Source organism: Schistocerca nitens, chromosome 2 (genome assembly GCF_023898315.1).
Source record: "Schistocerca nitens isolate TAMUIC-IGC-003100 chromosome 2, iqSchNite1.1, whole genome shotgun sequence".
In the NCBI taxonomy this organism is placed as follows: Eukaryota; Metazoa; Arthropoda; class Insecta; order Orthoptera; family Acrididae; genus Schistocerca; species Schistocerca nitens.
The window spans coordinates 1110160715-1110173276 of record NC_064615.1 but is presented as its reverse complement, the minus strand read 5'-3'; the positions used below and the strand labels follow the sequence as shown (position 1 = coordinate 1110173276).

General features: G+C 43.0%; 1 protein-coding gene across 1 annotated transcript in view; it reads right to left on the bottom strand.

Moving 5' to 3' along the window:
- The window catches only part of LOC126235577 (dehydrogenase/reductase SDR family member 11-like), a 51099-nt gene extending 42771 nt beyond the window's left edge, over nt 1–8328 (bottom strand). The window contains exon 1 of the mRNA XM_049944294.1: nt 8197–8328. Coding sequence (XP_049800251.1) covers nt 8197–8328 — 132 coding nt within the window. The remainder of the gene's footprint in view (nt 1–8196) is intronic.
- Nucleotides 8329–12562: the final 4234 nt, after the last annotated feature.

Sequence of the window (12562 nt, the reverse complement as noted above, 5' to 3'; positions counted from 1 at the left end):
CACTCGCAAATTCGAATAAATTTTGTGTGTTTCATAACACAATGCCTGACATGCATGTATGTCCGGAAGCACATTGCATCGTTCTTCTTATCAACACAGGCACTGCAATATCGTAAAACTGGAAAGGAAGTTACTCATCTAGGCTGAGGCACAAATTTCTTGTCACAATCAATAGCTACAGCCCTGTGCTGATAGATAACACCTTTCATCGTAAACAAGAACCGAAAATTCAACCCCTGTTCTATTCGCTCTGGTGCTCTTTGCATTGACTGCAGGAGCGGTGTACAGTACCATAGCTAGGACAGGTAAAGTGGTATGTAAAAAATTACTTGTCCTTAGTATGATAAATTCTATATTGGCCAGTCAGGCAGATGGATAGCAGTCAAGCAAAGGGATAGCAGCTTGGCTGGCAGAACATGAAATCAACAGGAGGTCGCAGAATGATGACCCCACATTCGCTGAGCATGTACTGCTACCAGTTAGTGTCACATGTCACTTAGCAGACTAACACAAATTCACCTCCATACGTTAGCAGATCTTGACGAGGCCTGGAGAAAATTCTGGCAGTGCATAAAATTAGTAACTGAGTCAAAGGCTTCTATCCAGTAACTCATCGAAAAGTCCAGTCTGGTGTGACAACAGAAGACAGCAATAGGAACAGTAATTTTAAATTTCGCGTTTAAAATATCATTCACGTAGGAATATAGTACAGACATCGTCGTTTGACCGCCACACATACCCCAGTACGAGAAACATAGTTATAGTCATCTCTGATATAGAGAAGCATCTGAAAAAGCTGAAAAGAAATCAGTCGCCGGGTCCGTATGGAATGCAGTATTCGGTGTTACGGGGAGTACTCTTTGGCACTGAACCCGTTACCTAGCTTGCATAATCTCCGGCTCAGAGTGAAGTCTCAACTGAGTGGAAAAAAGCGCAGGTGACTCGTGCGTGTAAGAGGAGTATATGAACGGATCCCTAACGCTATCGAGGAAAATAATAAATCTCCTTTGGACACAAAAGTTTGTCCGCAAATCAGCACAGATTTAGAATGCACCGCTCGTGAAAAATGCTTGTCCTTTTCTTGTATGAAAACCTGCGAACCATTGTTGAAGGGCAACAGGCAAATTCAATTTTTTTAGATTTCCAGAATGAATTCCACACATTGCCACACAGCACTCTATTGTGGTTTAAAGAAGGTCCTACCATATGGAACAGTACGTAGTTCGTTGTTCCAGAGTGCAAATGAGACGAGGTTATTATCTCGAGTATGCCAGGGACAAGTGATGAAACCTGTCTTATTCTCTATGTATGGATAAACGATGTGATGGGTAAGGCAACGGTTTTCTGACTATACTGCAGTGTAATGGACAGTGTTTTAGTAGAGTGTGTTAGAGGCTACAGGATGAGTCGGAGATAATTTCAATTTGGTATGATGAATGACAGCTTGATGCAAATGTAGAAAGGTGTCAGTTAATGCGGATGAGTAGGAAAAACACTCCTGTACTGTTCGGTACATTGGTGGTGTTGTGCTGATGGACACAGACATGACGATTATACGGGCTGTAACAGGTGTAGTTGCGGATATTGTTACACATGGGACCTTGAAGTGTACACACATCAGCGTGCTGGTTGTTGTTTCTCTGCGTGTAACAGTCTTCCCGCAAACACATCAGAAGCTTTACGACCTGAGGCTTTCTGCATGACAATGCTGCACCACTAAGAGGACTATGGCTGTCAGTATGCACTAAGCGTTTTGCGTCCACACGTCCACGCCTCACACCTGACCTGCTGCCCGGGGGAAAGACGGTCATTCAGTGCTTTCTCTTGCCTTATGTACTTGGAGGTACTAACCAACTAAAAGATATATGACTTGTACTGACTATGACTTTTAGTCTGCAGTGACATAAATAAAGAAGTAATATTGTTCAGTATGCTGTCCTCAGCAACCAGTAGAAATATCTGATCTTACTTAAAGCAAGTCCCTCTAACTAAGGGCTCACCTTCAGAGGACGTCATGTTTCCAAATAGAGAAGGAATTAGTATATTTCATCAAAATATAAGAGGTATTAGAGACAAAGTTAGCGAACTGCTTGTAGATTATTGGTGTAACGGAGCTCCACTTAAATAATTTCACACTTTGCAATATTTTCTTTCTCTGTGAGGTACTGGATGAGTTAAACAAAAGGTTTCGAACGCTAGGCATATTTTTTTGATTTAACTAAGGCGTTTGATTGTGTTGATCACAAAATATTGCTGCAGACGTTGGCCCATTACGTAATATTGGGAGTAGCTCACACTTGTTTCACCTCTTACTTTAGCAATAAACAGCAAAAGATTATTATTCACAATGTTGAGAATGGCTGTGATGTGGGGTTTGAGTGGGGTACAATCAAGTAGGAGGTGCCCCAGCGATCAGTGTTGGGGCCACTCCTATTCCTTATTTATATAAATGATATGCCCTCTGGCATTAGGGGTAACTCTAAAACATTTCTGTTTGCTGATGACACTAGCTTGGTAGTAAAGTATGTTATGTGCAACATTGGCTCGGTTTCATATAGTGCAGTCCATGACCTAGGTTCATGGCTTGTAGAAAATAAGCTAACGCTATATCACAGTAAGACTCAGTTTTTACAGTTTCTAACACACAATTCAACAAAACCCGACGTTTTAATTTCACAGAATGGGCATATGATTAGTGAAACTGGGCAGTTCAGATTTCTAGGTGTTCAGATAGATAGTACACTGTGATGGAAAGCCCACGTTCAGGATCTTGTTCAGAGACTTAATACTGCCATTTTTACTATTCGAACGGTATCTGAAGTGAGTGATCGTTCGACAAGAAAATTAGTCTACTTTGCTTATATTCATTTGCTTATGTCGTATGGTATTATATTTTGGGGTAACTCTTCCCATTCTAAAATGATATTTTTGGCTCAGAAACGGGGAGTTCGGGCAATAAGTGGTGTAAGTTCACGATCCCCTTGTCGACCCCTGATCACGATATATATTAGCTTATTCTCAAGAATAAGCAACTTTCACTTAGTTAATACATGTCAGAAATCAAACCTGCATTTGGATCGGACTTCCTTGACTCCTGTGCAGAAAGGTGTGCAGTATACTGCTGCATCCATTTTCAATAAGCTACCACTCGAATTAAAAAAACTTTGCACTAATACACGCGCATTCAAATCAAAACTAAAGAGTTTCCTCATGGGTCACCCCTTCTACTCTGTCGAGGAATTCCTTTAAAAATTAAACTCATTCTGGTTGAATTGTTGATCGCGTCTACTTTAACTTATGGGCTGACATTTTTCTGGTTCATAAAGTTTTGATTTTTATCTGTTATTACCTCTATGTTGTAATTTCAAGTACTGACACGTTCCATGACCTTGGTCCTATGGAACTTGACGTGTAAATAAAAATAAAATTGTTGTGGCGTAACAAGCTAGCTACGCCACACTGAGAAGGGAGCCGAAAGGCACGCGTACACACACGCCGACTGGCGTCAAGTCTGGAACAGGATACGTTATGACTGCTATAAAGAAAATACGTAGCTTTGGAATATACTTAACTTTTAATGCTTCCTTTGGTACATCTCTCTTGACTATACAAATGAGACTCGTAAGATACATGCACTGTGACAATTGGCGCCTTGCTAAGTCGTAGCCATTAACTTAGCTGAAGGCTATTCTAACTGTCTCTCGGCAAATGAGAGCAAAGGCTTCGTCAGTATAGTCGCTAGCAACGTCGTCGTACAACTGGGGCGAGTTCTCTTACGTCTCTCGAGACCTGCCGTGTGGTGGCGCTCGGTCTGCGATCACACAGTGGCGACACGCGGGTCCGACATGTACTAATGGACCGCGGCCGATTTAAGCTACCACCTAGCAAGTGTGGTGTCTGGCGGTGACACCACAAAAATAAATTACACCCGTTACGCTCTATATGTCTACGTGTAACATTGCAAAGCTACATGAAATGAAAGGAGCAAGTAGTGTCGGCAGTAGGGAAGGCGAATTATCGATTTAAATTTATTGGAAGAATTCTGATGAAACTTTGGCTCAGATATGGAGGAGACCGCGAATAGAACACTTGTGCGACCCATTCTTGAGTAGTGCTCCAGTAATTTGGGTCTCCAAAAGTTCGGATTAAAGGAAGATGTCGGAGCAACTCAAAGACGGTCTGCGTGATTTGTTACTACAGGCTCGAGCAACACGCGGGCATCACCAAGATGCTTCGTGAAAAAAAATGAGAATCCACGGAGGTCGACGCTGTCATTCCGGTAATGAAAATCTGGACTCTATTGAAGGATTTCGCTAGTGTGAATATAGAAGCCAAACGCAACATTAAGGTAAGTCTTGGTTTGTTTGCTTGCCGACATTAGATAGTGTGTTTTGAATCTCTGAGAACATGACAAGTTCAGACAATAGTGCTTACAGTGTTACAGTCCTACAGTCGGACTCACTTGTTAGCAGCAAGAACTGTTAATACATTTTGGAAGAAACAACATCCTGTTTGTGGAGACGGTGACGAGCACTTGTCCATCAAATGCCGCTCATATACATTGTTATAGCACATTAATAAGCTCACAGGTAAACCAAATGAAAAAAATAGCACTTGTTTCAGGTCTTACTGTAACCTTTCGTATTGTCCATAGCAGCATTGGTGATGCACAAGTGGTCGAGGGGTATCGTCTTTGATTATTGATTTGATTGACGTCTTCGGTCCCAAGTTCGAAACACGAAACTACTTAAATATTGATTAATAACCATCATAGGCGGGCGAAGACTTCCGACATAAGAATCACCCTCTTTCTGCCAACGGCCTTGTCAAAGAGGGCGATGGAGCGGACGGAGGTTAAGGCCACTCTCTTGTCCTCGGTTTAGGAAACTGCCCCTAAGGGCGGAAGAAACAACAATATCAAACGTCCAAGGTCATGGAACGTGTCAGTACATGAAATTACGATATAAAAGTAATAACAGATAAAGATAAAATGTTTATGAACCAGAAAAAAGTCAGCCCATAAGTTTAAGTAAACGCAATCAACAATGCAGAAGGCAATGGAAATCACTGCATTAAAGACACATAACGTGTATCCAGAAGATATGTAGCCTGTAACTGAAAAATTTTCATGATGATCTCTCCATTGACAAAAGATTCCGGAACAGTCCCCCATTCGAATCTCTGGGAGTGGACTGCCAAAGGGGAGGTGACCATGAGAAAAAGGTTAAATAACCAACGAAAGGATAGCGTCCTACGAGTCGGGACGTGGGTTTGTCAGGAGCCTGAACGTGGTCGGGAAGCTAGAAAATCTGAGGAGAGAAATTCAAAGGCTCTCTATAGACATAGTAGAGTTCAGTGAAGAGAAATGGAAAGAAGACTAGGATTTATGATTAGATGAGTATAGGGTAATATCGACAGCAGCGACAAATGGTGAAACGGGAGTAGGATTCATTTCAAATTGAACGAAGGGAAGAGAGTGTGTTACTGTGAACATTTCCCTGATAGAGTTGTTTGTATGAGAATCGACAGCAAACCAACACCAACGATAGTTCAGGTATAAATGCCGACGTCGCAGACTGAATATTTAGAGACAGAGAAAGTATATAAGGATATTGAGCGGGTAATACAGTATGAATAGGGAGATGAAAATATAATAGTAATCGGGGACTGGAATACAGTTCTAAGGGAAGGAGAATAAGGGCGCGGGACAAGGAATGAGAGACTAGAAAGATTGATTTAGTTCTGTTATAAGTTTCAGCTAGTAATAGTAAATACTCTGTTCAAGAATCACAAGAGGTGGAAGTTTTCTTGGAGAAGTCTGAGTGATACGGGAATATTCAGTTCGATTAAATCATAGACATGCAGAGATTCTGAAATCAGATACTCGACTGAGTTGATATAGACTCAGATCAGAATGCAGTGGTGATCAAGAGTAGGCTGAAGTGTAAGAGATTAGTCAGGCAGAATCAATAAGCAAAGAAGTGGGATACGAGAGTAATGAGGAATGACAAGATACGCTAAGTTCTCTATGGCTGTAGATACAACAATAAGGAATAGCTCAGTAGGCAGTACAGTTGACGAGCAATGAACATCTCTAATAAGAGCAATGATAGAAGTTGGATAGAAAAACATTGGTTCAAAAGAAATAACTCCGAAAAAACACAACTTCAGTTGATCGGTGAAAGAAAGAAGTACAGGAGTGTTCAGGGAAATTCAGGAATAAAGAAATACAAGTTGCAGAGGAATGAAACAAATAGGAAGTGTAGTGTGCAGGGAAATTCAGGAAATACAAATTGCTGAGGAATGAAGCTAAGACGAAATGGCTGCATGAAAAACGTGAAGAAATCGAAAAAGAAATGATGGTCGGAAGGACTGAGGCAGCAGGAAAATCAAAACAGCCTACGGTGAAATTAATAGCAAGAGTGGTAAGATTGAGGGTGCAACGGGAATTCCACTGTTAAATGCAGACGAGTGAGAAGATAGTTGGAAAGAGTACATTGAAGGCCTCTATGAAGGGGAGGGTATATCTGTTGTGGTAGAAAATGAAACACCAGTGGATTTAGAAGAGATTAAAATCAGAATTCACGAGAGCTTTGGAGGACTTAAGATCAAATAAGGCGGAACGGATAGATATCATTCCAAGAGAATTTCTAAAATCCTTGGCGGAACTGGCAACAAAACGACTATTCAGGTTGGTGTGTAGAATGTATGAGTAGTCTGACGACATACCATTTGACTTTCGGAAGAATATCATCCACACAGTTCCGAAGACTGCAAGAGCTGCCAAGTGCGAGAATTATCGCACAATCAGCTTAACAGCTCATGGCTTTAGAAAAAGGTAAAGGCACCAGACAGGCAATCCTGACATGTCGGTTGGAAATGGATGCAAGACTAAAGATAAATCAAGATACATTCATAGGATTTGTCGACCTGGAAAAAGCGTTCGAGAAAATAAAATGGTGCAAGATGTTCGTAATTCTGAGAAAAATAGGGGTAAGCTATATGGAGGGACGGTTAATATACAATACGTACAAGATCCAGGAGGGAATAATAACAGTGGACGATCAAGAACGAAGGGCTCGTATTAAGAAGGCTGTAGCCTTTCGCCCCTACTCTTCAATCTGTACATTGAGGAAGCAATGATGGAAATAAAAGAAAGGTTCAGGAGTGGAATTAAAAGACAAAGTGAAAGGATATCAATGACAAGATTTGCTGATGACATTACTATCTTGAGTGGAAGTGAAGATGAGCTACATGATCTTCTGAACTGAATTAATAGTCTAATTAGTACAGAATATGGTTTGAGAGTAAATCGTAGAAAGACGAATGTAATGAGAAGTAGCAGAAATGAGAACAGCGAGAAACCTAACATCAGGACCTATGGTCACGAAGTAGATGAAGTTAATGGATTCCTCTTCCTAGGCAACAACATAACAAGTGTCGGACAGGACAAGGTGGACATCAAAAGCAGACTAGCACCGGTAAAAAGGGCCTTAATCTGTTGAAGGAATTTCTCAGAAAGTACATTTGGAGCACAACATTGTGTGGTAGCGAAGCATGGGCTGTGGGAAACCCGGAACCGAAGAGAATCGAAGCATTTGAGATGTGGAGCTACGGATGAATGTTGAAAATTAGGTTGAATGGTAAGGTAATGAAGACGAATTTTTGCACAGAATCGGAGAGGAAAGGGATATGTGGAAAACTTTCACATGCAGAAGGGACAGGACGATAGGACATTAGTTTAAGACATCAGAGAATGACTTCCGTGGTACCAGACGGAGATGTAGAGGAGACAAACTGCAAAGGAGGACAGAGATTGGAATACATTCAGAAAATAATTGGGGACGTAGGTTGTAAGTGCTACTCTGAGATGAAGAGTTTGGCACAGGAGAGGAATTCGTGGCGGGCCGCATCAAACCAGTCAGAAGACTGATGACCCAAAAAAAGTACCATTTGAGGATGACCTATGAAGGCTGAAAACCAGTTACGATTGTGTCATAAAAAAGTGACTGAGCTAAAAATAGAAAAAAGTAATACCTTACTCTTAATACATCACATTCATTTCTCTATGGCACTGAAACCCACGCTATTTCTGTTTCAGTTAGCTAAATAACACTTCGAACAGAAATACTGGCGCAGTTTTCGAACCAGTCCGATTTTCAGATGCTGTACCGAGGCTGGTGGTTAGTTAACTACCTGGACCCTGTCGATCCTCTTGTCGAGGCCGACGACCTCGAGCCCCCTCCTGAGCAGCGCCCGCGCGGTGGCGGCGCCGATGCCGGAGTTGGCGCCCGTCACCAGGGCGACGCGACCTGCGTACCGCTCCATCCTGACGGCAAGTGGCGCGCCTCAGCGGCTGTTCGCCTCCAGAGGACAGGCGGCCCGCGTAGCTCCGGCAAGGGCAGCCCTTTATCGCCATATCGCAGTCCATCGTCCTCTCCGCCGGCGCGCAAACAGATCTGTGTGTCCGATGGACGACTTCAGTGGAACGCTACGGACAGACCCATTTGTGTCCTTTAGGCTTCATCTGTAACGAGTAGCTTTTAGAGCCTGGAACTTTGTTTCATTCATAACGACAATCGGTTGACCGCAGTTGTATGTAAATAAATAAATAGCAGCATTTGTTCCAAACAAATTGTTTGCTGACGACGGTTTTGTAAAGCTACATAACGTCGGTGGAGTAAGCTCCACATTCGAAATAAAGGTATCGTTCTACGAGGGGCGTTCAATAATTAATGTAACACATTTTTTTTTCTGTCCGTTTCTGTTGAAAACATGAAGACTTTGCTGGGGGACATCGTGGAATACCCCGCTTCAGCTTCTGTAGTTTCATGAAGTTCCGATCTGTGGTGGCGCTATATGTAGCCCTCTGTAATGCAGGTGCGTTCAAAGCAGAGCGCTGTCAATACGTTTCTTTTGGTGGAAAACCAGAGTATCGCAGATATTCATAAGCTCTTGCAGAATGTCTGCGGAGGCGTAGGAGGGTGTCTGTGATCACTGCAACAGAGTCGTGCAAACCTGACCGATCTCAGGCGCTCCGGTTCGTTGCACACGGCTGTGACTCCTGCAGTGTTGGAACGTGTCGACATTTTCATCCGAGGTGATCGATAGATCACAGACAGCCACCTCGCTGCAGAGCTGGACACCTCTGTTCGTAGTGTGGACACTTTGATATACCCTCTCATGGTGCAACGATCAACTCTGAAGTTTACCCTGGTGCCCTCATGACACTGAAGGAACGACTTCAGTGTGTTGCCACAAAAATGTAAACGACTGTCTCCTTCTCCATAACAACAGAACACCTCACACAAGTCTGCACATCCAACAGGAGCTCAAAATAGTTCACTGGATTGTTCTTCGTCATTCACCCTACAGCCTGGATCTCGCACTTTCCGAGTTCCGTGTCTCTGGTCGAAAGAGAAATGGACTCCGCGGGAAGCAGCACGTGGATGATGCTACAAGACGTTGGCTCCGACGTGGACCAGCAGGTGGTACCGTGCGGGCATACAGGTCATCGTGGTAGGGAGGCGTAAGGCCGTCTCATCGGACCGAGATTATGCTGAAAAATAGAGTTTCGTATCCAAAAGAGAGGGAAACAAAATCCTGCACTGGAATGGTAAATCAAACCAACCTGCCTTAAGAAATATCTGTTGCATTACACACTGAACGTCCCTCATATTATTATTTCTTCAAATAGCTTCAGGCATTGGTCCACACAACCAAGTACTAAATGTGTAAACACGAAAAAAATTAAACTGCAAACCCTTTGGGTATAGGGTTTCTGGGCAGGTATGTTGACTTTTCAGGTATATCAGAAGAACGATCATCTGAAGGCGAAATATTCATATGGACATATTCTGGAATAGTTTCCGAGATAGTATAGCTTCATATTCAGCTTTAGTGCTGTTCAATAAAATATCGGGTGTACACATGTACAGATGTATAACAGGAAGTAAATGTTACAACGTATTTTACAAAGTGTCAATTGAAAAATATCATTTTTTGTAACAGATTCACCTTAAGCCCTCTTGTGCATGTCACATTACAAGTGTTTTACAGTTGACAATAAATTCTAGAATATCCCACCGTCAGCTTCATTGGATATGCGCACTCTAGGTAGGACATGTGCTGTTGGTTGTGCGAGTGCTTCTGTACGTTCCCTAATGAGAGCAGCAGCTTCAATGATGCCACCAAGCAGTTCATCTCTCGTATTCACCTTTCGTTTCTACACCCCCCATTTCATCTAACACCATAAACAAAGACAATTCCCAATATACTTGAATCTCTACCATTTGCTATGGGACACTAAAAAGTGGGTGATTTCCCTAAATCACTCCAGGCAAATGCCGGGATGGTTCCTCTGAAAGGGCACGGCCGACTTCCTTCCCCATCCTTCCCTAATCCGATGAGACCGATGACCACGCTGTCTGGTCTCCTTCCCCAAACCAACCAAACCAAACCAACTAAAAAGTGGTTCTTTTAAAATTAATCTCTGAATACGTTTCTTCTTCTTCTGTTTCGACTTCTTCTTCATCCTAGTCGTTTCCTATTTCTCTATAATGCAGGTTTAGGCAACGTGCACCTGTTCGTCTTTCCTGTCACGTGCTCATGACAGTTGTGTTAAATAGTAAATATTATAATTCTTATGCTAGAAACATCGTGTCAGGGAGGCATTTTCAAACCTTTTTTTTCCCTTAAAGGCGCACTTGATTTTCCGTCTTAAATATAAATTGCCCTTTGTCTCTTCATTCAAAGTAACCAAAGAGAGAAGCCTATGACATGAATAGGATGCTTTCGTAACGCAGTTAAATAATCTTTTACTGTATTTGCGTCGATAGCTGATGAAGCTAGAGGACCTGTTACTGATTCTTACTGTCACATTTTCAACTTTCAAATCAAATGCACACTATTTTTAATGTTTACGTTTGCAAAAAACCTTATTACGTCTCCTTCGTTAGGCTATAAATGTGTGTGTGTCTCCTCAACGCCCGTTCAGTGAATGTTGCTGCTTTATGCGCCTCCGCAGCAGGCGCCTCCTTCCTGCACCCATGGCGACTGCTGTTCATCGCCGACGGAGGCTGGAATTCCCACTCCAGAACCGCAACTGAAGGTCCACTGAGCGCCGACAGGAGGCCTTTCCAGGTGTATCACGTTTTCTGCTTCATCGTACAGACTGCCGTTGGCGCGTACGGCCCTACAACGTTCGTCGGAAGGTTCTAAGCTGGAGGAGCCAGCATCAAGTTCAGGAGTACATTTTGGTGGCATTCCAAGGGTGACATTATTCTCGAACGTGAAATCGATCAACACAAGTATGCATCTATCCCTGAGGACATGGTCACTCCTACATGCAGTTTGCTTTTCCTCTACACCACTGCATCTACCAGCAGGACAATGCAAAGCATCACACAGCTCGCAGTGTACACGTGAAATTGGAACACCAGGGTGAGTACTCCTCTAATCAGCAAACTCCCCCTATTTAAGATCAGTCAAATTCTGTGGGACCACGTCGATCGGGCTGTCACGCCGTTCATTCTCAAGCTGTCAGAGAGTGATGGACTTCGGGCAAGTGAGAGACTGTTTGTTTACTCTGAGGACAGTGTATGTTTGACATGTTGTATTGTATGTTCTGTGACTATGTAATAAAGTGTGGTTAGACTGCTAATCGCTGCTCTACTGTGATTCACGACATAAAAATTTGGTGCCGAAACCCGGGAGACAATGAATTTCCAAGTAATACCGTGGTGGGCGAGGAACTGATAAGTTTTTGTGGTGGTTAGTACCTTCCAAAGTTGGGCTAGTCCCAAATTCGTAGATTGGAATGTTTTCGCGTTATCTGTATATATCGTGTGGGGTAGCCCGCGTCTTCCGGCGAATCGCTGAAGTGCCATAAGAAACTTGTCCGTTGACAAGTCTGTACAGAGTACGAGGTGTACAGCTCGTGTGGCAGCACGTGTGACAAGAGTGATATATGACTTGCGCGTTTCTTTCCCCACTTCAAATTTTTATGTCGTGAATCACAATAGAGCAGAGATTAGCAGTCTAACAACACATTATTACATAGTCACAGAACATACAATACAACATGTCAAAGATATACTGTCCTAAGAGTAAACAAACAGTCTCTCACTTGCCCGAAGTCCATCACTCTGTGACACAAGCAAAGTACATAGAACAGCTGGCCACGCCACGTCCTTGTCGGTACCTTCCAGAGCCTCACTGACTTTCTACCTGCAAGTATGCGTTACGTTACAAAAGGTGGTTGTTGAGCGTTTTGACAGGTGGTCACATAAATGGTTCAATGGTTCAAATGGCTCTGAGCACTACGGGACTCAACTGCTAAGGTCATTAGTTCCCTAGAAGTTAGAACTAGTTAAACCTAACTAACCTAAGGACATCACAAACATCCATGCCCGAGGCAGGATTCGAACCTGCGACCGTAGCGGTCTTGCGGTTCCAGACTGCAGCGCCTTTAACCGCACGGCCACTTCGGCCGGCTCACATAAATGGGACTGGATCGTCTGTAGTCATGAAAATAAAGCCTATGAAATCTGTGTCATTCAGA